The 24,832-nt window shown below is 52.3% G+C and overlaps 1 protein-coding gene across 1 annotated transcript in view; it reads left to right on the top strand.

The window, feature by feature from the left end:
• Positions 1-23,187, top strand: part of LOC147096279 (butyrophilin subfamily 3 member A2-like) — a 36,488-nt gene extending 13,301 nt beyond the window's left edge. Inside the window, exons 5-11 of the mRNA XM_085973869.1 lie at positions 11,144-11,263; positions 11,491-11,517; positions 12,745-12,771; positions 18,848-18,874; positions 19,749-19,775; positions 22,093-22,119; positions 22,974-23,187. Coding sequence (XP_085829995.1) covers positions 11,144-11,263; positions 11,491-11,517; positions 12,745-12,771; positions 18,848-18,874; positions 19,749-19,775; positions 22,093-22,119; positions 22,974-23,098 — 380 coding nt within the window. The 3' untranslated portion in view covers positions 23,099-23,187. The remainder of the gene's footprint in view (positions 1-11,143; positions 11,264-11,490; positions 11,518-12,744; positions 12,772-18,847; positions 18,875-19,748; positions 19,776-22,092; positions 22,120-22,973) is intronic.
• Positions 23,188-24,832: the final 1,645 nt, after the last annotated feature.

The raw sequence follows: 24,832 nt of genomic DNA, 5'->3' as shown, positions 1-24,832 counted from the left end.
TTGACACCTACAGAATGTTGGAAAACTGTACCTTTTTGCTATGTAAGCTTTGGCAATATGGTTCTCTGTAAACTTTCATGCCAATAAAGCATTTTAATTGGAATTGGAATTGGAATTGGAATTGGAGAGTGGGAGATGGAGGGAGTGTGATGGAGAGAGAGAGAGAGTGGGAGATGGAGGGAGTGTGATAGAGAGAGAGAGAGAGTGGGAGATGGAGGGAGTGTGATGGAGAGAGAGAGAGTGGGAGATGGAGGGAGTGTGATAGGGAGAGAGAGAGAGGGAGATGGAGGGAGTGTGATGGAGAGAGAGAGTGGGAGATGGAGGGAGTGTGATAGAGAGAGAGAGAGTCGGAGATGGAGGGAGTGTGATGGAGAGAGAGAGAGTGGGAGATGGAGGGAGTGTGATGGAGAGAGAGGGAGAGAGAGTGGGAGATGGAGGGAGTGTGATGGAGAGAGAGAGAGAGAGGGAGATGGAGGGAGTGTGATGGAGAGAGAGAGAGGGAGATGGAGGGAGTGTGATAGAGAGAGAGAGAGAGTGGGAGATGGAGGGAGTGTGATAGAGAGAGAGGGAGAGTGGGAGATATAGGGAGTGTGATGGAGAGAGAGAGAGGGAGATATAGGGAGTGTGATGGAGAGAGAGAGAGGGAGATGGAGGGAGTGTGATGGAGAGAGAGAGAGGGAGATGGAGGGAGTGTGATAGAGAGAGAGAGAGAGTGGGAGATGGAGGGAGTGTGATAGAGAGAGAGAGAGTGGGAGATGGAGGGAGTGTGATGGAGAGAGAGAGAGGGAGATGGAGGGAGTGTGATGGAGAGAGAGAGAGTGGGAGATGGAGGGAGTGTGATGGAGAGAGAGAGAGAGGGAGATGGAGGGAGTGTGATGGAGAGAGAGAGAGAGGGAGATGGAGGGAGTGTGATGGAGAGAGAGAGGGAGATGGAGGGAGTGTGATGGAGAGAGAGAGAGAGAGAGGGAGATGGAGGGAGTGTGATAGAGAGAGAGAGGGAGAGAGTGGGAGATGGAGGGAGTGTGATAGAGAGAGAGAGAGAGAGAGAGTGGGAGATGGAGGGAGAGTGATGGAGAGAGAGAGAGTGGGAGATGGAGGGAGTGTGATGGAGAGAGAGAGTGGGAGATGGAGGGAGTGTGATGGAGAGAGAGAGAGAGAGTGGGAGATGGAGGGAGTGTGATAGAGAGAGAGAGTGGGAGATGGAGGGAGTGTGATAGAGAGAGAGAGAGAGGGAGATGGAGGGAGTGTGATAGAGAGAGAGAGAGAGTGGGAGATGGAGGGAGTGTGATAGAGAGAGAGAGTGGGAGATGGAGGGAGTGTGATAGAGAGAGGGAGAGAGTGGGAGATGGAGGGAGTGTGATGGAGAGAGAGAGAGAGGGAGATGGAGGGAGTGTGATGGAGAGAGAGAGAGGGAGATGGAGGGAGTGTGATCGAGAGAGAGAGAGTGGGAGATGGAGGGAGTGTGATGGAGAGATAGAGAGAGAGTGGGAGATGGAGGGAGTGTGATAGAGAGAGAGTGGGAGATGGAGGGAGTGTGATAGAGAGAGAGTGGGAGATGGAGGGAGTGGGAGATGGAGGGAGTGTGATGGAGAGAGAGAGAGTGGGAGATGGAGGGAGTGTGAGAGAGAGAGAGAGTGGGAGATGGAGGGAGTGTGATAGAGAGTGGGAGATGGAGGCAGTGTGAGAGAGAGAGAGAGTGTGAGAGATGGAGGGAGTGTGATAGAGAGAGAGAGAGTGGGAGATGGAGGGAGTGTGATGGAGAGAGAGAGAGAGTGGGAGATGGAGGGAGTGTGATACAGAGAGAGAGAGTGGGAGATGGAGGGAGTGTGATACAGAGAGAGAGAGTGGGAGATGGAGGGAGTGTGAGAGAGAGAGAGAGTGTGAGATGGAGGGAGTGTGATAGAGAGAGAGTGGGAGATGGAGAGAGTGTGATGGAGAGAGAGAGAGTGGGAGATGGAGGGAGTGTGATGGAGAGAAAGAGAGTGGGAGATGGAGGGAGTGTGATGGAGAGAGAGAGAGTGGGAGATGGAGGGAGTGTGATAGGGAGAGAGAGGGAGAGTGGGAGATGGAGGGAGTGTGATAGAGAGAGAGAGAGTGGGAGATGGAGGGAGTGGGAGAGAGAGAGTGGGAGATGGAGGGAGTGTGATAGAGAGAGAGAGGGAGAGTGGGAGATGGAGGGAGTGTGATGGAGAGAGAGAGAGTGGGAGATGGAGGGAGTGTGATGGAGAGAGAGAGAGAGTGGGAGATGGAGGGAGTGTGATAGAGAGAGAGAGGGAGAGTGGGAGATGGAGGGAGTGTGATAGAGAGAAAGAGAGTGGGAGATGGAGGGAGTGTGATAGAGAGAGAGAGGGAGAGTGGGAGATGGAGGGAGTGTGATGGAGAGAGAGAGAGTGGGAGATGGAGGGAGTGTGATGGAGAGAGAGAGAGAGTGGGAGATGGAGAGAGAGAGAGAGAGAGAGTGGGAGATGGAGGGAGTGTGATGGAGAGAGAGAGAGAGTGGGAGATGGAGGGAGTGTGAGAGAGAGAGAGAGAGAGGGAGATGGAGGGAGTGTGATGGAGAGAGAGAGAGTGGGAGATGGAGGGAGTGTGATGGGGAGAGAGAGAGAGGGAGATGGAGGGAGTGTGATGGAGAGAGAGAGAGTGGGAGATGGAGGGAGTGTGATAGAGAGAGAGAGAGAGTGGGAGATGGAGGGAGTGTGATGGAGAGAGTGTGAGAGAGAGAGGGAGATGGAAGGAGTGTGATGGAGAGAGAGAGAGTGGGAGATGGAGGGAGTGTGATAGAGAGAGAGAGAGAGTGGGAGATGGAGGGAGTGAGAGAGAGAGAGGGAGATGGAGGGAGTGTGATAGAGAGAGAGGGAGATGGAGGGAGTGTGATAGAGAGAGAGAGTGGGAGATGGAGGGAGTGTGATGGAGAGAGAGAGTGGGAGATGGAGGGAGTGGGAGATGGAGGGAGTGTGATGGAGAGAGAGAGAGTGGGAGATGGAGGGAGTGTGATGGAGAGAGAGAGAGAGTGGGAGATGGAGGGAGTGTGAAAGAGAGGGAGAGAGAGTGGGAGATGGAGGGAGTGAGAGAGAGAGAGAGAGAGAGAGAGAGTGGGAGATGGAGGGAGTGTGATAGAGAGAGAGAGAGTGGGAGATGGAGGGATTGTGATGGAGAGAGAGAGAGAGTGGGAGATGGAGGGAGTGTGATAGAGAGAGAGAGAGAGAGAGTGGGAGATGGAGGGAGTGTGATAGAGAGAGAGAGAGTGGGAGATGGAGGGAGTGTGATGGAGAGAGAGAAAGAGTGGGAGATGGAGGGAGTGTGATAGAGAGAGAGAGAGTGGGAGATGGAGGGAGTGTGAGAGAGAGAGAGAGAGAAAGGGAGATGGAGGGAGTGTGATAGGGAGAGTGGGAGATGGAGGGAGTGTGATGGAGAGAGAGAGTGGGAGATGGAGGGAGTGTGAGAGAGAGAGTGGGAGATGGAGGGAGTGTGAGAGAGAGAGAGAGAGAGAGTGGGAGATGGAGGGAGTGTGATGGAGAGAGAGAGGGAGATGGAGGGAGTGTGATAGAGAGAGAGAGAGTGGGAGATGGAGGGAGTGGGAGATGGAGGGAGTGTGATGGAGAGAGAGAGGGAGATGGAGGGAGTGTGATAGAGAGAGAGAGAGTGGGAGATGGAGGGAGTGTGATGGAGAGAGAGAGAGTGGGAGATGGAGGGAGTGTGATAGAGAGAGAGAGAGAGAGAGTGGAGATGGAGGGAGTGTGATGGAGAGAGAGAGTGGGAGATGGAGGGAGCGTGAGAGGGAGATGGAGGGAGTGTGATCGAGAGAGAGAGTGGGAGATGGAGGGAGTGTGATAGAGAGGGAGAGAGAGTGGGAGGTGGAGGGAGTGTGTGAGAGAGAGAGAGAGAGAGAGAGAGAGTGGGAGATGGAGGGAGTGTGATAGAGAGAGAGAGAGTGGGAGATGGAGGGATTGTGATGGAGAGAGAGAGAGAGTGGGAGATGGAGGGAGTGTGATAGAGAGAGAGAGAGAGTGGGAGATGGAGGGAGTGTGATGGAGAGAGAGAAAGAGTGGGAGATGGAGGGAGTGTGATAGAGAGAGAGAGAGTGGGAGATGGAGGGAGTGTGATAGAGAGAGAGAGAGAGTGGGAGATGGAGGGAGTATGATAGAGAGAGAGAGAGTGGGAGATGGAGGGAGTGTGATAGAGAGAGAGAGAGAGAGAGTGGGAGATGGAGGGAGTGTGATGGAGAGAGAGGGAGAGTGGGAGATGGAGGGAGTGTGAGAGAGAGAGAGAGTGGGAGATGGAGGGAGTGTGAGAGAGAGAGAGAGTGGGAGATGGAGGGAGTGTGATAGAGAGAGAGAGAGAGTGGGAGATGGAGGGAGTGTGATAGAGAGAGAGAGTGGGAGATGGAGGGAGTGTGATAGAGAGTGGGAGATGGAGGCAGTGTGAGAGAGTGAGAGAGATGTAGGGAGTGTGATAGAGAGAGAGAGTGGGAGATGGAGGGAGTGTGATGGAGAGAGAGAGAGAGTGGGAGATGGAGGGAGTGTGATACAGAGAGAGAGAGTGGGAGATGGAGGGAGTGTGATACAGAGAGAGAGAGTGGGAGATGGAGGGAGTGTGAGAGAGAGAGAGAGTGTGAGATGGAGGGAGTGTGATAGAGAGAGAGAGTGGGAGATGGAGGGAGTGTGATGGAGAGAGAGAGAGTGGGAGATGGAGGGAGTGTGATGGAGAGAGAGAGTGGGAGATGGAGGGAGTGTGATAGAGAGAGAGAGAGAGAGTGGGAGATGGAGGGAGTGTGATAGAGAGAAAGAGAGTGGGAGATGGAGGGAGTGTGATGGAGAGAGAGAGAGTGGGAGATGGAGGGAGTGTGATAGGGAGAGAGAGGGAGAGTGGGAGATGGAGGGAGTGTGATAGAGAGAGAGAGAGTGGGAGATGGAGGGAGTGGAGAGAGAGAGAGTGGGAGATGGAGGGAGTGTGATAGAGAGAGAGAGGGAGAGTGGGAGATGGAGGGAGTGTGATGGAGAGAGAGAGAGTGGGAGATGGAGGGAGTGTGATGGAGAGAGAGAGAGAGAGTGGGAGATGGAGGGAGTGTGATAGAGAGAGAGAGGGAGAGTGGGAGATGGAGGGAGTGTGATAGAGAGAAAGAGAGTGGGAGATGGAGGGAGTGTGATAGAGAGAGAGAGGGAGAGTGGGAGATGGAGGGAGTGTGATGGAGAGAGAGAGAGTGGGAGATGGAGGGAGTGTGATGAGAGAGAGGAGAGTGGGAGATGGAGGGAGTGTGATAGAGAGAGAGAGAGTGGGAGATGGAGGAGAGTGAGAGAGAGAGAGAGAGTGGGAGATGGAGGGAGTGTGATGGAGAGAGAGAGAGAGTGGGAGATGGAGGGAGTGTGAGAGAGAGAGAGAGAGAGGGAGATGGAGGGAGTGTGATGGAGAGAGAGAGAGTGGGAGATGGAGGGAGTGTGATGGGAGAGAGAGAGAGGGAGATGGAGGGAGTGTGATGGAGAGAGAGAGAGTGGGAGATGGAGGGAGTGTGATAGAGAGAGAGAGAGTGGGAGATGGAGGGAGTGTGATGGAGAGAGAGAGAGTGGGAGATGGAGGGAGTGTGAGAGAGAGAGGGAGATGGAGGGAGTGTGATGGAGAGAGAGAGAGAGTGGGAGATGGAGGGAGTGAGAGAGAGAGAGGGAGATGGAGGGAGTGTGATAGAGAGAGAGAGTGGGAGATGGAGGGAGTGTGATAGAGAGAGAGAGTGGGAGATGGAGGGAGTGTGAGGAGAGAGAGAGAGTGGGAGATGGAGGAGTGGGAGATGGAGGGAGTGTGATGGAGAGAGAGAGTGGGAGATGGAGGGAGTGTGATGGAGAGAGAGAGAGAGTGGGAGATGGAGGGAGTGTGATAGAGAGAGAGTGGGAGATGGAGGGAGTGTGATAGAGAGAGAGAGAGAGAGAGTGGGAGATGGAGGGAGTGTGATAGAGAGAGAGAGAGTGGAGATGGAGGAGTGATGGAGAGAGAGAGAGTGGGAGATGGAGGAGTGTGATAGAGAGAGAGAGAGAGAGAGTGGGAGATGGAGGGAGTGTGATAGAGAGAGAGAGAGTGGGAGATGGAGGGAGTGTGATGGAGAGAGAGAGAGAGTGGGAGATGGAGGGAGTGTGATAGAGAGAGAGAGAGTGGGAGATGGAGGGAGTGTGAGAGAGAGAGAGAGAGGGAGATGGAGGGAGTGTGATAGGAGAGTGGGAGATGGAGGGAGTGATGAGAGAGAGAGGGAGATGGAGGGAGTGTGAGAGAGAGAGTGGGAGATGGAGGGAGTGTGAGGAGAGAGAGAGAGGAGAGGGGGAGATGGGAGGGAGTGTGATGGAGAGAGAGAGTGGAGATGGAGGGAGTGTGATAGAGAGAGAGAGAGTGGGAGATGGAGGGAGTGTGATGAGAGAGAGAGAGTGGGAGATGGAGGGAGTGGAGATGGAGGGAGAGTGAGGAGAGAGAGGAGATGAGGGAGTGTGATAGAGAGAGAGAGAGTGGGAGATGGAGGGAGTGTGAGGAGAGAGAGAGAGTGGGAGATGGAGGGAGAGTGATAGAGAGAAAGAGTGGGAGATGGAGGAGTGTGATGGAGAGAGAGAAGATGGAGGGAGTGTGATGGAGAGAGAGAGTGGGAGATGGAGGGAGCGTGAGAGAGAGAGAGGGAGATGGAGGGAGTGTGATCGAGAGAGAGAGTGGGAGATGGAGGGAGTGTGATAGAGAGGGAGAGAGAGTGGGAGGTGGAGGGAGTGTGTGAGAGAGAGAGAGAGAGAGTGGGAGATGGAGGGAGTGTGATAGAGAGAGAGAGAGTGGGAGATGGAGGGATTGTGATGGAGAGAGAGAGAGAGTGGGAGATGGAGGGAGTGTGATAGAGAGAGAGAGAGAGTGGGAGATGGAGGGAGTGTGATGGAGAGAGAGAAAGAGTGGGAGATGGAGGGAGTGTGATAGAGAGAGAGAGAGTGGGAGATGGAGGGAGTGTGATAGAGAGAGAGAGAGAGTGGGAGATGGAGGGAGTATGATAGAGAGAGAGAGAGAGTGGGAGATGGAGGGAGTGTGATAGAGAGAGAGAGAGAGAGAGTGGGAGATGGAGGGAGTGTGATGGAGAGAGAGGGAGAGTGGGAGATGGAGGGAGTGTGAGAGAGAGAGAGAGTGGGAGATGGAGGGAGTGTGAGAGAGAGAGAGAGTGGGAGATGGAGGGAGTGTGATAGAGAGAGAGAGAGAGTGGGAGATGGAGGGAGTGTGATAGAGAGAGAGAGAGAGTGGGAGATGGAGGGAGTGTGATAGAGAGAGAGAGTGAGTGGGAGATGGAGGGAGTGTGAGAGAGAGAGAGGGAGATGGAGGGAGTGTGATAGAGAGAGAGTGGGAGATGGAGGGAGTGTGATAGAGAGAGAGAGGGAGAGTGGGAGATGGAGGGAGTGTGATGGAGAGAGAGAGAGAGTGGGAGATGGAGGGAGTGTGATAGAGAGAGAGTGGGAGATGGAGGGAGTGTGATAGAGGGAGAGAGGGAGATGGAGGGAGTGTGATGGAGAGAGAGAGTGGGAGATGGAGGGAGTGTGATAGAGAGAGAGAGAGTGGGAGATGGAGGGAGTGTGATAGAGAGAGAGTGGGAGATGGAGGGAGTGTGATGAGGGAGAGAGTGGGGATGGAGGGAGTGTGATGGAGAGATGAGGAGAGTGGGTGATGGTGGAGTGTGATAGAGAGAGAGAGAGTGGGAGATGGGGGGTGTGTAGTGGTGTGAGTGTGGGGTGGGGGGGTGTGATGGTGGGAGGGAGGTGGGAGATGGGGGGTGTGATAGGAGTGGGAGGTGGGAGTTGGAGGGAGTGTGATAGTGGTGTGAGAGTGGGAGATGGAGGGAGTGTGATGGGGAGAGAGAGAGAGTGGGAGATGGAGGGAGTGTGAGAGAGTGAGAGAGAGTGGGAGATGGAGGGAGTGTGATAGAGAGAGAGGGAGTGGGAGATGGAGGGAGTGTGATGGAGAGAGAGAGAGTGGGAGATGGAGGGAGTGTGATAGAGAGAGAGAGAGTGGGAGATGGAGGGAGTGTGATAGAGAGAGAGAGAGAGAGAGTGGGAGATGGAGGGAGTGTGATAGAGGGAGAGTGGGAGATGGAGGGAGTGTGATGGAGAGAGAGAGAGAGTGGGAGATGGAGGGAGTGTGATAGAGAGAGAGAGTGGGAGATGGAGGGAGTGTGAGAGAGAGAGAGAGAGTGGGAGATGGAGGGAGTGTGATGGAGAGAGAGAGAGTGGGAGATGGAGGGAGTGTGATGGAGAGAGAGAGAGCGGGAGATGGAGGGAGTGTGATAGAGAGAGAGAGAGAGGTGGGAGATGGAGGGAGTGTGATAGAGAGAGAGAGTGGGAGAGGGAGGGAGTGTGATAGAGAGAGAGTGGGAGATGGAGGGAGTGTGATAGAGAGAGAGAGAGAGTGGGAGATGGAGGGAGTGTGATGGAGAGAGAGAGAGTGGGAGATGGAGGGAGTGTGATGGAGAGAGAGAGAGAGTGGGAGATGGAGGGAGTGTGATGGAGAGAGAGAGAGTGGGAGATGGAGGGAGTGTGATAGAGAGAGAGAGTGGGAGATGGAGGGAGTGTGATGGAGAGAGAGAGTGGGAGATGGAGGGAGTGTGAGAGAGAGAGAGAGAGTGGGAGATGGAGGGAATGTGATGGGGGGAGAGAGAGAGAGAGTGGGAGATGGAGGGAGTGTGATGGAGGGAGTGTGATAGAGAGAGAGAGTGGGAGATGGAGGGAGTGTGAGAGAGAGTGGGAGATGGAGGGAGTGTGATGGAGAGAGAGAGAGAGTGGGAGATGGAGGGAGTGTGATGGAGAGAGAGAGAGAGAGTGGGAGATGGAGGGAGTGTGATGGAGAGAGACCCAAGAGCTAAACCCAGAAAGATTCCCCTGAGTCAGCTGCTACTGAAACTAAGTACCCAGCCGGACCCTGACCAGTCCCAGACCAACACAGCCGTCCAAACACCAATCCGAGTGAACCAAATCATCAAACAATGCAAAGAAACCTACCTGGAACATTGGAACAAAATAACCGAAAGCCAAAGCAGATTAGAATGTTACCGGGCCCTAAAAATAGAATATAAACTGGCAGACTATCTCTCGACCATCAGAGACACAAAACAGAGACAGACCCTTACCAAGTGCAGACTAAGCGACCACCAACTGGAAATTGAAAATGGCAGATACAAGAAATCCTGGCAGCCTAGAGAGAATAGAATATGCGATCAATTTCTGGCCGGCGAGGTTGAAACAGAAATGCATTTCCTCCTAAAATGCGAAAAATTCAACACATCAAGAAACATATTATTCAACAAGCTAAGCCAAACAACCCCAGATTTCAAGGAATTGGATGACCTGTCAAAATTAAGATTAGTCCTGGGAGAAGGAGACAGACCATACCTTGGGGCCAAATATGTAACAACAAGTCACAACCTGAGGACTGTTTAAAAATTAAGACTGTTTAAAATTAATATTGAACGTACCCAATGAGATACAAAGACTGTTTAAAATTAATATTGTTTAAAATTAATATTGTATGTACCCAACAAATGCCAAATTGACTGACACCTACAGAATGTTGGAAAACTGTACCTTTCTTGATATGTAAGCTTTGGCAATATGGTTCTCTGTAAACTTTCATGCCAATAAAGCATTTGAATTGAATTGGAATTGGATAGAGAGAGAGAGAGAGAGAGAGAGGGGGAGATGGAGGGAGTGTGATAGAGAGAGGGAGAGTGGGAGATGGAGGGAGTGTGATAGAGAGAGAGAGAGAGAGAGAGAGAGTGGGAGATGGAGGGAGTGTGAGAGAGAGAGAGAGAGAGTGGGAGATGGAGGGAGTGTGATGGAGAGAGAGAGAGATGGAGGGAGTGTGATAGAGAGAGAGAGGGAGATGGAGGGAGTGTGATAGAGAGAGAGTGGGAGATGGAGGGAGTGTGAGAGAGAGAGAGAGAGTGGGAGATGGAGGGAGTGTGATAGAGAGAGAGAGAGAGTGGGAGATGGAGGGAGTGTGATAGAGAGAGTGGGAGATGGAGGGAGTGTGATAGAGAGAGAGAGAGAGTGGGAGATGGAGGGAGTGTGATAGAGAGAGTGGGAGATGGAGGGAGTGTGATAGAGAGAGAGGGAGAGAGTGGGAGATGGAGGGAGTGTGATGGAGAGAGAGAGAGAGAGTGGGAGATGGAGGGAGTGTGATGGAGAGAGAGAGAGAGAGTGGGAGATGGAGGGAGTGTGATGGAGAGAGAGAGAGAGAGTGGGAGATGGAGGGAGTGTGATGGAGAGAGAGAGAGAGAGTGGGAGATGGAGGGAGTGTGATAGAGAGATTGAGAGTGGGAGAGGGAGGGAGTGTGATAGAGAGAGAGAGAGAGTGGGAGATGGAGGGAGTGTGATAGAGAGAGAGAGTGGGAGATGGAGGGAGTGTGATAGAGAGAGAGAGCGGGAGATGGAGGGAGTGTGATAGAGAGAGAGAGAGAGAGTGGGAGATGGAGGGAGTGTGATGGAGAGAGAGAGAGTGGGAGATGGAGGGAGTGTGATGGAGAGAGAGTGGGAGATGGAGGGAGTGTGATAGAGAGAGAGAGTGGGAGATGGAGGGAGTGTGATAGAGAGAGAGTGGGAGATGGAGGGAGTGTGATAGAGAGAGAGAGAGAGTGGGAGATGGAGGGAGTGTGATGGGGAGAGAGAGTGGGAGATGGAGGGAGTGTGATGGGGAGAGAGAGAGTGGGAGATGGAGGGAGTGTGATAGAGAGAGAGAGAGTGGGAGATGGAGGGAGTGTGATGGAGAGAGAGAGGAGTGGGGAGAGATGGAGGGAGTGTGATGGAGAGGGGGAGGAGAGGGGCGAGATGGAGGGAGTGTGATGGAGAGGGGGAGGAGAGGGGAGACATGGAGGGACTCTGATGGAGAGGGGGAGGACAGTGGGAGATGGAGGGAGTGTGATGGAGAGGGGATGGAGACGGGAGAGATGGAGAGAGGGGGAGGAGAGGGGAGAGATGGAGGGACTGTGATGGAGAGGGGGAGGAGAGGGGAGAGATGGAGGGAGTGTGATGGAGAGAGAGAGATGGCAGGGCTGCGATGGGAGTGCGGGCTGGAGGGTGGTGGTAGTAAGAGGGTGGTTGAGTGAGTGTTGTGACCTGGTTGCTAATTGGCCGACTATTTTTCTGTCCTCTTACAGACGTTTTCTTCCCCCATGCTTCGGGCTGGATGGTGGCGTTCTGGATCCTGTTCTTTCTGGTGGTTGCTGCAGTTGGTTTCGCCGTGTGGCACCTTCGGCGACTGTGGAAAGTGATTCAAAGTGAGCCTGACTCCTGCAGCTGGAATAAGTTTCAAACCGCAATACCCTTCATTCGAGGGTTAACTGTAAACACAAGTTAATGATGGCGGGAGGTGCCCTTAACATGTCTGTATTGTGAGTTGTTAACCATGTAATGGGGAGCCTGATCACTACAGTCTGATTGTCAGTGTGTGTTTCTCGTATCACTGTGCCTTCTACACTAATGAATTCATGTATTTTTTTTCCAGCGTATAAGATTTCTTCAAGTGTTTTGGGTAAGAGATGTTTAGCATCAGCTTCATTCCGTGCATGTGTGTGTATAAATGTTACGTTGACTCTTGCTAGATCTGTAGATTTTCCATATTCAACGATTTCACACGCTCTTCTCTTGCACTGATCCTTACAATACCTGTCCCGAGATGGTCCAGGTGACCCACTCCTGTCCACTGCTATTCTGACCTGGTGCCAGCTGTCCTGGGAGTTGACACTCTTCTGTTTCTCCCTTATTTATCCTCAATTATTGTGCAGAGGTGTCAGCCTCCCCTTCTCACGCAGACTCTCCCCGCCCCCCCTCCCCCCCCCTCGCGGGGAAATCCTGGTGCCATTCTCGCCCTTGTTCTTCCAGCAGGGATCATTGGAAAGCAACTACAGGAAACTCTCGATTTACTGGCACCTAAATAACCGGAAATCTCGGTTAACCGGCAAAATTCAGGAGTAGGTTCAGGTAAGTTTTACTTCATATTAGTGGCCGTTCCTCGATCTGTGGCCGTGTAACTGGGGTTCCTGCACATGTTGCTAAGCAACAGGGATGCTTGGTCTGTGGCGGGGTTCCTGCACATGTTGCTAAGCAACAGGGAAGCCTGGATTTGTTGCTGTGTACGTAGCTCTCGTACCTTTTAACTATACCTCTCTGTAATCTGGACTTTTTGATAAACCGGCACCACGCCGGTCCCGTCGGTGCTGGATAAAAAAGAGTTACTTGTAGTAGCAGGAAACCCTGGACAGAATTCTCTTCCAAAATCAAGAGGATTCTGAGGCCAATTATCGACCCCGAAATCCAATCTGGGTGAGATCAACTACCTAGAATCATACAGCACAGAAGGAGGTCATTTCGGCTCATCGTGCCTGTAGAGCAGCCCAATTAATCCCGCTCCCCTGCTCTTTCCCCAGAGCCCTGCAAATTTTTCCTGTTCCAAGTATTTATCCAATTCCCTTTTGAAAATGACCTCCAGCCTTTCAGGCAGTGCATTCCAGAACATCATAAGTCGCGGCATAAAAAAAATTTCTCCTCATCTCCCCCTCCTGGTTCTTCTGCCGAGTCCTCTGGCTAGCGACCCTCCCGTCACTTTCTCCGCATCTACTCTCTATACAGGTATTACTGGCTGAGCCTGTGGGAGAGGGTGATTTGTTTGGGAAGAAATCCCAGTGCTCGGTAGCCGATACCAGTTGGGGCGAGGAATAAAGCGCCGCTGCTGATTAATTTTTTTTTTGATCTGTTACAGAACTTGTAAAGCTACAGGATAAAATCGGTGAGTAACTGTTGGTAACCGAGAGCTAGATATGACCGTGACTATAAATCCAGTGATTATTGAAATGCAGTAATGAAGTGTGCCTGAAGAATGTTTGTGGACTGTAACTCGGGGCCAGAGAGGCAACAGACTGATGAGCTCACCTTGAGTCATAGTCATAACGGCACAGAAGGAGGCCATTCGGCCCATCGAGTCCGTGCCGGCTCTCTGTAGAGCAATCCAGTCAGTCCCATTCCCCCGCTCTGTCCCCGTAGCCCTGCAAGTTTATTTCCCTCAAGTGCCTATCCAGTCTCCCCTTGAAAACATTGTGGCCTAGAAATTCGGTGGGGTTAGCGCCCAATTAGAGGCGTTAGAGGGCCTTGCGCCGGAATTATAGCCGCGATCGAAATTGCGTTGGGCCCTACCATCGGCGTTAGCCGGTAGCGCTGCGCCGGCACCGATGACGTCATCGGTGTGCGCAGCGTCCCGGTTGCCGTGGTAATGCGGCCGGACGCCCAAATTCAGTTGCGGCTGCCTCGCCCGTGGCAGCCGCAACCAACGATTGTTCAACGGGATGTTGCAGCACGTAGCGCCGGCGCATTAAGGTGGAGCGGCGGCCGGCCGCTTTCCCGGCGGCCGCCTGCCCGCACCTCCCTCCCCGGACTCCTCCACCACCCCCCCCGCGGCACTGATGTGTGTGGCCCGCGAGCCCGGCACTTCTCCGAGGTGCCGGGCTCATTTGTCGGGCGAATCGACCGGTCAGCGGTCGGCTGCAGGCAGCTCCTCCTTAACAGAAGGAGGAGGCCTGCAGTACCCCAGCCTGCCGCACCGCATCGGGTGCCGCAGCGGGGGATTAGCGCCGCAAACCTGCATTCAGCGCCCATAGTGAGGCGCTGAAACCCTCCATTAGCGCCCGCAGCCGTCTGGGCGCGGGGCAGCTGAATTTTTGGCGGGCGCAGCGGCAATTATCGCGGGCGCAAAATTTCGGGCGCAAAAGCCCTGGCGGAGGCAAACCTAATTTCTAGGCCTGAGTGTCTTTGCTTCCACCACTTCCATCGGCAGCGAGTTCCAGGTCCTCACCACTCGCTGCGTAAAAAAGTTTTTCCTCACATCCCCCCTGTATCTCTTGCCCAAAACCTTAAATCTGTGTCCCCTAGTCCTTGTACCATCAACTAGTGGGAACAGCCTTTCCCCGTCTAGCCTATCCAAACCCGTCATAATCTTGTACACCTCTATCAAATCACCCCTCAACCTCCTTTGCTCTAATGAAAACAAATCTAGCTTCTCCAACCTGTCCTTGTAGCTAAGATCCCCCATCCCCAGAACCATTCTGGTAAATCTCCTCTGCACCCTCTCACGGGCCTTCATAAGAACATAAGAAATAGGAGCAGGAGTAGGCCAATCGGCCCCTCGAGCCTGCTCCGCCATTCAATAAGATCATGGCTGATCTGATCCTAACCGCCAATCCACTATCACAGAACCATCTCCTGAATCTAACAGAATTAGACACACAAAATAGGAGCAGGATCAGGCTGCACGGCCCCTGGGCCCGCTCCGCTACCCACCGGGCCATGACCGATCCAAACCTAGTCTCATGTCCAAATTCCTGCCCGCTCCCCGTAACCCTTAATTCCCTTGACTTCTAGGAAACTGTCTATTTCTGTTTTAAATTTATGTAATGATGTAGCTTCTACAGCTTTTTGGGGCAGCATATTCCATGGACCTACCACCCTCTGAGTGAAGTAGTTCCTCCTCATCTCAGTTTTGAAAGAGCAGCCCCTTATTCTAAGACTATGCCCCCTAGTTCTAGTTTCACCCATCATCGGGAACATCTTCCCCGCATCCACCCGATCCAACCCCTTCACAATCTTATATGTTTCAATAAGATCGCCTCTCATTCTTCTGAACTCCAATGAGTAGAGTCCCAATCTACTCAACCTCTCCTCGTATGTCCATCCCCTCATCCCCGGGATTAACCGAGTGAACCTTCTTTGTACTGACTCGAGAGCAAGTATGTCCTTTCTTAAGTATGGACACCAAAACTGTATGCAGTATTCCAGGTGCGGTCTCACCAATACCTTGTACAACTGAAGCAATACCTCCCTATTTTTATATTCTATCCCCCTAGCAATGAAAGCCAACATTCCATTGGCCTTCTTAATCACTTGCTGCACCTGCATACTAACCTTTTGAGTTTCACATCCTTCCTAAAGTGTGGTGACCAGAACTGGACGCAATACTCCAGTTGTGGCCTAACCACGCTTTATAAAGGTTCAGCATAACTTCTCTACTTTTGTACTCAATACCTCTATTTATGAAGCCCAAGATCCCATATGCTTTGTTAACCACTCTCTCAATATGTCCTGCCACCTTCAGGGACCTATGCACATTAACTCCCAGGTCCCTCGGTCCCTGCACACTCTTTAAAACTGTGCCATTAAGTGTATATTGCCTCTCCCTGTTCCTTCTGCCAAAATGCATCACCTCACACTTCACTGTATTAAATTCCATCTGCCACTTGTCTGCCCATTCTGCTAGCCTTTCTATGTCCTGTTGCAGTCGATTGGTATCATCATCACTGTTTGCCACACCCCCAAGTTTGGTGTCATCGGCAAATTTAGAAATTCTATTCTGTATTCCAATATCCAGGTCATTTATATATATCAAAAAAAGCAGTGGCCCCAGCACTGACCCTTGGGGAACACCACTGTCTACCATCCTCCAGCCTGAAAAACAGCCATTTACCACAACTCGCTGTTTTCTGTCCTTAAGCCAATTCCTTATCCAAGCTGCCGCTGACCCACCTATTCCATGAACCTCAATTTTGTTCACCAGCCTTCTACGTGGTACTTTGTCAAACGCCTTCTGAAAATCCATGTAGACAACATCCATTGCATTCCCTTCATCGATCCTCCCTGTTACTTCATCAAAAAGTTCAATTGGATTAGTCAAACACGATCTGCCTTTTACAAATCCAATTTGGCTCACCTTAATTAGCTTAAACCTCTCCAAGTGCTCGTTAATTTTTTGCTTGATTAAAACTTTACCCACTTGATGTTAAACTGACCAGCCTGTAGTTACTAGGATTGTCCTTACACCCTTTCTTGAACAATGGTGTCACATTTGCCACTTTCCAGTCCTCGGGCACCTCCCCTGCATCCTGGGAAGATTGGAAAATTATGGCAAGCCCTTCCGCTATCTCCTCCCCCAATTCCCTTAGCAACCTAGGATGCAAGCCATCTGGACCAGGCGACTTGTCCATTCTAATCATACCCAGTACATCCTGTCTATCAGTTTTCTCCCCTTCCATTCCTTCTACCTTTTCCACTTCTACTGATATTTTGTCAGCATCCACCTCCTTAGTAAACACCGATACAAAGTACTCATTGAGTATTCTAGCCTTGCCCTTCGCCTCTAAGCATATATCACCTTCTTTGTCCCTAATAGGCCCCACCCCGCCTCTTACTACCCGCTTACTGTTTACATGTCGGTACAAGATTTTTGGGTTCCCTTTTATGTTAACCGCCATTCTACTTTCATATTCTCTCTTTGCCAATCTTCACTTCCCCCCCTCAACTTATTGTATTTGGTCTGGTTCTCCCTTGAAGAATTCACCTGACATGCATCATACACCCTCTTTTTTTTTTGTTTCATCATCTTCTCTATCTCCCTTGTCATCCAAGGAACCCTTGCTTTGGTTCCCTTACCCTTCCCTCTTGTTGGAATGTACCTAGCCTGTACTTGGAACATCTCCTTAAAGATCACCCATTGTTCCGTTACAGTTTTTCCTGTCAGTCTTTGGTTCCATTTTACCCTGGCTGGATCCTTTTGCATCCCATTGAAGTTAGCCCTATTCCAGTTTAGAAGTTCCACTCGAGATTGTTCCTTGCTCCTCTCCATTGCTAATCTAAATCTTATGATACGATGATCACTTGAACCCAAGTGTTCTCCTACAGACACTTGGTCGACCCGGCCCACCTCATTCCCCAGCACCAGATCCAGCAATGCCTCCTTCCTAGTTGGGCCAAGAAGATACTGGTCAAGGAAATTCTCCTGAACAAATTTCAGAAATTCCTCCCCCTCCTTTCCCTTTACCCTATCATCCCAATTGACATTTGGGTAATTAAAGTTCCCCGATATCACCACTCTATAGCTCTTGCATATCGCTGCGATTTTTTGCAGATTTGCTCCTCTACCTCCCTCTCACTATTTGGAGGCCTGTAGAATACCCCCAGTTGCTCCTCAACTCTAACCAAATGGATTCTGTCCTTGTCCCCTCAAGAACATCCTCCCTTTTCAACACTACAATGTCTTCCTTAATGTCTGCCATCCCACCTCCATTTTTTCCTTCCCTAGCTTTTCTGAACATCTTGTACCCTTGAATATTAAGTGCCCAGTCCTCACCGTTTTTAAGCCATGTTTCTGTTGTTGCCACAACATCATATTGCCACACGGTTAATTGTGCTTGTAGCTCACAAACCTTATTTACCACACTTTGTGCATTTACGTACATGTATTCTAAACCCATTTTTGAATTTTTCGTAGTCTTTCTTAGTCTGCTCCTATCTAATAGGTACTACTTCCGCCTCCAGTACACTTTCTTCTCTAGTACTATCCAACACACTCGCTCTTTTATGCACCTTATTGCTCTTTTCTACTCCTATATGCTGGTGCCCATCCCCCTGCCAAGTTAGTTTAAACCCTCCCCAATTGCAAACCTCCCCTCAAGAATATTGGTCCCGGCTCTGTTGAGGTGTAACCCGTCCGGCTTGTACAGGCCCCACCTTCCCCAGAAATGGTCCCAATGCCTCAGGAATCTAAAGCCCTCCCTCCTGCACCATCTCTCCAGCCACACATTCATCTGTTCTATCCTCCTATTCCTGTGCTCACTAACACGTGGCACCGGGAGTAATCCGGAGATTCCTACCTTTTGAGGTCCTGCTTTTTAATCTCTCCCCTAGCTCCCTCTTTCTGCCTATGTCATTGGTACCGATATGGACAACGACCTCTGACTGTCCAAAAAGTTTGTACATTAAGAGCGAAATGAAAGACTTGCATCTTTATCGCGCCTTTCATGACCTCAGGACGTCCCAAAGCGCTTTACAACCAATGAAATGCAGAAGAACATAAGAAAAAAGGCGCTTTGGGACTTCCTGATGCTGTGGAAGGCGCTATCGAAATGTAAGGGGGGAAAATTGGCTCGCGCCCCCTTTGGGGTGTTAACTTCGCTGGGCCGCTACTTTTAGCACCCCGAAAAAGTTAGTACTCACCCCCCCGCCCCCCCCCCCCCCCAATTCAATGGTAGCACCCCAAACAGGAGGCGGGTGCGCTACTGGAAGCGCTCCCCCTCCCTCTTGGGGCACTCCCATGGAATATCGCGGCGCTACGTGCAGCAGCGCGCCGGCACGTAGCGCCGCGGTACTGCAGGCCTCCCTCCCCTGATTAAAGGGGAGGGGCCTAGCGCAGTGCGCATCAGGGCCCTGCTGGACCACCGGGGAGCGGGGTGTCGGCAAAACAGCCGGGCACTCGAGACGAGTGCCGGGCTGACGGATGGCGGCAGGCACCCCCGCGGGAAGAGGCCAGAGGGGGCAGGTGCTGGCAGGCGGGCCCAAAACAAAATGGCTGCCCGGCACCAGCCCTTTAATTATCGCCGCCCCGGCTGCAAAAAACGCCCCCCTGACCCTGTTGGACATGGCGTCCGCCGGTAGGTCGAGGGGTGCGAGCCAAGTTTGGGGCCGGGGCGCTGCGCATGGCGATGACGTCATCGCTGGAGAGGCGCAGGGCGCTACCGGTTACCGCCGCCGCTAACCTCCCGCAGAATTTTGCAAAGAAACCGAATTTCCCTCCGCCCCCCCCCTCAAGTCTTTTTCTATCTTTTCAATCAACACTAGCGAAACAGATTCATCTGATCATTTATTCCATTGCTGTTTGTGGGATTTTGCTGTGCGCACATTGGTTGCTGCGTTTACCCCCCCAAATACAACTATAAGACACTGGCGGACATTCTGACACCGTGCCAGGTGCTATATAAGTACAACTTCTTTCTTTAGCATTTGCCACAGTTTCTAACACAGATTTTATTTTTTTCTACCTGCAGAGGAAGAGAAATTGAAGGCGGAACGAGGTAAGTGACGTGAGGCCTGGCGATGGGGGGTCACCGTATCGTGCTGCTTGCCACGCTTCCGTGAACTTAGCAGTGGTCAGAGGCTCTGGGTCTGGTGTCGGACACCCTGCAAAACAGCCTAGAGCAGATCAAATGGAACGTAAGATCATAAGGAATAGGAGCAGGAGTCGGCCATTCGGCCCCTCGAGCCTGCCCCGCCATTCGATAAGATCATGGCTGATCTGATCTTGGCCTCAACTCCACTTCCCTGTCCACTCCCCATATTCAATGTCCCAGCCTCCACGGCTCTCTGGGGTAGAGAATTCCACAGAGTGATGACCCTCAGAGAAGAAATTCCTCCTCATCTCAGTTCTAAAAGGGCGACCCTTTATCCTGAAACTGTGCCCCCGAGTTCTAGATTTCCCCACGAGGGGAAACATCCTCTCTGCATCTGTCGAGCCCCCTCAGTATCTTATATGTTTCAATAAGATCACCTCTCATTCTTCTAAGCTCCAACCTGCTCAACCTTTCCTCATAAGACAACCCCTTTCATCTCCGGAACTAACCTAGTGAATAGTCACTGAACTGCCTCCAATGCAAGTATATTTTTCCTTAAATAAGGAGACCAAAACTGTACGCAGTACTCCAGGTGTGGTCTCACCAACACCCTGTACAGTTGTAACGACTTCCCTACTTTTATACTCCATTCCCTTTGCAATAAAGGCCAACACTCCATTTGCCTTCCTAATTACTTGTTGTACCTGCTTGGTAACTTTTTGTGATTCCTGTACAAGGACCCCCCGATCCCTCTGTACCTCAGCATTTTGTAATCTCTCCCCATTTAAATAATAATTTAATGTGTCATTTAACTGACTCGTTTGTCTTTTTATTTCAGAGTGTGATAGCCTACGCAAGGAGATAGGTAAGAAAATAGACGCATGGGTACGGGGGACATGGGGAGATAACCCATGGGTACGGGGGACATGGGGAGATAACCCATGGGGACATGGGGGACATGGGGAGATAACCCATGGGTACGGGGGACATGGGGAGATAACCCATGGGTACGGGGGACATGGGGAGATAACCCATGGGTACGGGGGACATGGGGAGATAACCCATGGGTACGGGGGACATGGGGATAACCCATGGGTACGGGGGATATGGGGAGATAACCCATGGGTATGGGGGACATGGGGAGATAACCCATGGGTACGGGGGACATGGGGATAACCCATGGGTACGGGGGACATGGGGAGATAACCCATGGGTACGGGGGACATGGGGATAACCCATGGGTACGGGGGACATGGCGATAACCCATGGGTACGGGGGACATGGGGAGAGAATCCATGGGTACGGGGGACATGGGGATAACCCATGGGTACGGGGGACATGGCGAGATAACCCGTGGGTACGGGGGATAACCCGTGGGTACGGGGGACATGGGGAGATAACCCATGGGTACGGGGGACATGGGGAGATAACCCATGGGTACGGGGTACGGGGGATAACCCATGGGTACGGGGGACATGGGGAGATAACCCATGGGTACGGGGGACATGGGGATAACCCATGGGTACAGGGGACATGTGGAGCTAACCCATGGGTACGGGGGACATGGGGAGATAACCCATGGGTACGGGGGACATGGGGAGATAACCCAAGGGTACGGGGGACATGGGGAGATAACCCAAGGGTACGGGGGACATGGGGAGATAACCCAAGGGTACGGGGGACATGGCGAGATAACCCATGGGTACAGGGGACATGGCGAGATAACCCATGGGTACGGGGGACATGGGGAGCTAACCCATGGGTACGGGGGACATGGGGAGATAACCCATGGGTACGGGGGACATGGGGAGATAACCCAAGGGTACGGGGGACATGGGGAGATAACCCAAGGGTACGGGGGACATGGGGAGATAACCCATGGGTACAGGGGACATGGCGAGATAACCCATGGGTACGGGGGACATGGGGGAGATAACCCATGGGTACGGGGGACATGTAGAGCTAACCCATGGGTACGGGGGACATGTGGAGATAACCCATGGGTACGGGGGACATGTGGAGATAACCCATGGGTACGGGGGACATGGGGAGATAACCCATGGGTACGGGGGACATGGGGAGATAACCCATGGGTACGGGGGACATGGGGAGATAACCCATGGGTACGGGGGACAAGGGGAGATAACCCATGGGTACGGGGGACATGTGGAGATAACCCATGGGTACGGGGACATGTGGAGATAACCCATGGGTACGGGGGACATGTGGAGATAACCCATGGGTACGGGGACATGGGAGACGTGAACCCAGTGGGTACGGGGGACATGGGGAGATAACCCGTGGGTACGGGGGACATGGGGAGATAACCCATGGGGTAACGGGGGACATGGGGATAACCCATGGGTACAGGGGGACATTGGGAGATAACCCGAATGGGTACCCAGGGACATGGGGAGATAACCGCATGGGTACGGGGGACATGGGGATAACCCATGGGTACGGGGGACATGGCGAGATAACCCGTGGGTACGGGGGATAACCCGTGGGTACGGGGGACATGGGGATAACCCATGGGTACGGGGGGACATGGGGAGATAACCCATGGGTACCAGGGACATGGGGAGATAACCCATGGGTACGGGGGACCATGGGGATAACCCGTGGGTACGGGGGACATGGGGGGAAAACCCATGGGTACCAGGGACATTAGGGCGATAACCCGTGGGTACGGGGGACATGGGGAGATAACCCATGGGTACGGGGGACATGGGGAGATAACCCATGGGTACGGGGGGACATGGGGAGATAACCCATGGGTACGGGGGACATGGGGGGAAAACCCATGGGTACCAGGGACATTAGGGCGATAACCCATGGGTACGGGGGACATGGGGAGATAACTCATGGGTACGGGGGACATGGGGGGAAAACCCATGGGTACCAGGGACATTAGGGCGATAACCCATGGGTGAGGAAGACACAGACCGGGGAAATCCCCATGGGTAGGGAACAATTATGTAGCAACACAATTGCTGCATTGGTGGCACGCCAGGCCCGAGCCCCCTCTTTTGCCCAACCCTATCGGAACTCCCCTGGGGCTGACCTTGCATCTCTGGGTGTAGGTCTTGGGCCTTCTCAATCAGTCTGGCTGGGAGGGTGTAAGACAAGAGTCTTTATGACCACTGCAGCCCTGTTTCACATTTTATATTTGTCTGTTACAGCGAAAGCTAAAGAAGCGGGGAAATCAGGTGAGGTTTGCGCACAGCACCGAGTTCAGTGAAGTACCGCGATGGTTCGTATTGTAACATTTCCATTGCATGTCAGGCTGTCTTAATGTAATTTAACACAGAGGTACAGACACTACCACTTGTACCCCGCCATGTGAGTTCCCATTACCATTTTCATCGCCATAGAAACCAGTTATAAAGGCAGGCGCCGCTTACTACGGCTGAAGTGGCCCGGCTATTGCGGGCAATTCTTCAATGTGAGCTGGTCAGTTTTATCGAACGCTGAACAGCGCCCCCCCCCCCCCGCTCTGAGAATCTACTGTGCTGAGCATTTTCCTCCCGGAGCTGGAATTGAAGACGTTTCCAAAAAAACACTCGACGGCGAAAATCGGCGCGGTGAAGCGACAACCAGCAGAAACTTGACGGCGGGTTCGCTCTGTTCCAAAACCCTCCGTGATCCAATCCTCCGGCAACAGGCGGGCAGGAGAGAGACATCATCGGTTTAGGAAAGAAAGGTGGGGTCGTGGGGGCAGAGTCTGACGGACGGGGTGCGGTAGCAGAGTGGGTATGTTGCTGGATTGGTATTGCAGAGGCCTGGACTAATGGTCTGGAGAGCGATAGATTTTTGGAGTCATGGGGTATCAAGGGATATGGAGATCAGGCGGGAAAGTGGAGTTGAGGCCGATGATCAGCCATGACCTTATTGAATGGCGGAGCAGGCTCAAGGGGGCCGTTCGGCCGACTCCTGCTCCTATTTCTTACGTTCTTATGACTCTCAGCTTTTGAGTTCGATGTCTTGTATAATTAATGTGATTGTTTTAAACTGCCTCGGTCCCGGTGTTACAATTTTTTCTCTTATCTTCTTTTCTGTCCAGAATGTGTGAGACTGCAGCAGGAGTTTGGTAAGAGATTATTGACGACATTCCGTATGCTGCGATTGGGGTTCCACCTCAAGATCGACTCTTTCTTTAATAAGGATTATGCATTCATGAATTACTAAACAAAATTGGGCGGATTGTCCTGGGTTAGCTCCTGGGACTATTGGGTTGTCTGCGTGCACTGTTAATGGGAAAATACCTCACCCGTGTTTGATGGACAGTGTAGAGGGATCTTTACTCTGTATCTAACCCGTGCTGTACCTGCCCTGGGAGTGTTTGATGGGACAGTGTAGAGGGAGCTTTACTCTGTATCTAACCCGTGCTGTACCTGCCCTGGGAGTGTTTGATGGGACAGTGTAGAGGGAGCTTTACTCTGTATCTAACCCGTGCTGTACCTGCCCTGGGAGTGTTTGATGGGACAGTGTAGAGGGACCTTTCACTCTGTATCTAACCCGTGCTGTACCTGCCCTGAGAGTGTTTGATGGGACAGTGTAGAGGGACCTTCACTCTGTATCTAACCTGTGCTGTACCTGCCTGGGAGTGTTTGATGGGCAGTGTAGAGGAGCTTTACTCTGTATCTAACCCGTGCTGTACCTGCCCTGGGAATGTTTGATGGGACAGTGTAGAGGGAGCTTTACTCTGTATCTAACCCATGCTGTACCTGCCCTGGGAGTGTTTGATGGGACAGTGTAGAGGGATCTTCACTCTGTATCTAACCCGTGCTGTACCTGCCCTGGGAGTGTTTGATGGGACAGTGTAGAGGGATCTTCACTCTGTATCTAACCCGTGCTGTACCTGCCCTGGGAATGTTTGATGGGACAGTGTAGAGGGAGCTTTACTCTGTATCTAACCTGTGCTGTACCTGCCCTGGGAGTGTTTGATGGGACAGTGTAGAGGGAGCTTTACTCTGTATCTAACTGGTGCTGTACCTGCCCTGGGAGTGTTTGGTGGACAGTGTAGAGGGAGCGTTACTCTGTATCTAACCCTGTGCTTTACCTGCCCTGGGAATTTTTGATGGGACAGTGTAGAGGGAGCTTTACTCTGTATCTAACCCGTGCTGTACCTGCCCTGGGAGTGTTTGATGGGACAGTGTAGAGGGAGCGTTACTCTGTATCTAACCCCTGCTGTACCTGCATTGGGAGTGTTTGATGGAACAGTGTAGAGGGAGCTTTACTCTGTATCTAACCTGTGCTGTACCTGCCCTGGGAGTGTTTGATGGGACGGTGTAGAGGGAGCTTTACTCTGTATCTAACTGGTGCTGTACCTGCCCTGGGAGTGTTTGGTGGGACAGTGTAGAGGGAGCGTTACTCTGTATCTAACCCCGTGCTGTACCTGCCCTGGGAATTTTAATGGGACAGTGTAGACGGAGTTTTACTCTGTATCTAACCCCGTGCTGTACCTGCCCTGGAGTGTTTGATGGGACAGTGCAGAGGGAGCTTTACTCTGTATCTAACCCGTGCTGTACCTGCCTTGGAAGTGTTCCGAGAGTGTTGCCTTTGCCAAGATGGTGTCAGTTGTCCCAATGAGCACCGGGTGACTTATCTTCCTGGAGGGGTGGAGGGCATTGGATAATATGGGTCTCTGCGGGGTGGAGGTTCCACGAGGACGTGCTCGGTAATGCAGGTGCAAAACCTTCTGTGGTGGGCCGGCTATTCCGATATCTGAGCCGAGCAGGTCTGGACGATCCTGGGCACTGCTGGTGGTCAACCAGCCAGGCCAGCTCATTAGGCCAGAACTCTGGAGGGGGAGGGATGGACCTCTCGGATGGCTCCATGGAAACCCTGCGAGTCAATGCCCCTCCCCCCTGCATTGGGTAGAGTGTTCCTGGCCGGATAAACGGTGGAGGGGAGTGGGGT

This window comes from Somniosus microcephalus, unplaced genomic scaffold, assembly GCF_052327205.1.
Source record: "Somniosus microcephalus isolate GS21.2 unplaced genomic scaffold, FLI_Smic_1.0 unresolved_chr1, whole genome shotgun sequence".
Lineage (NCBI taxonomy): Eukaryota > Metazoa > Chordata > Chondrichthyes > Squaliformes > Somniosidae > Somniosus > Somniosus microcephalus.
Note: the sequence above shows the minus strand (reverse complement) of the source record. Positions and strands in the feature narration are given on the sequence as shown.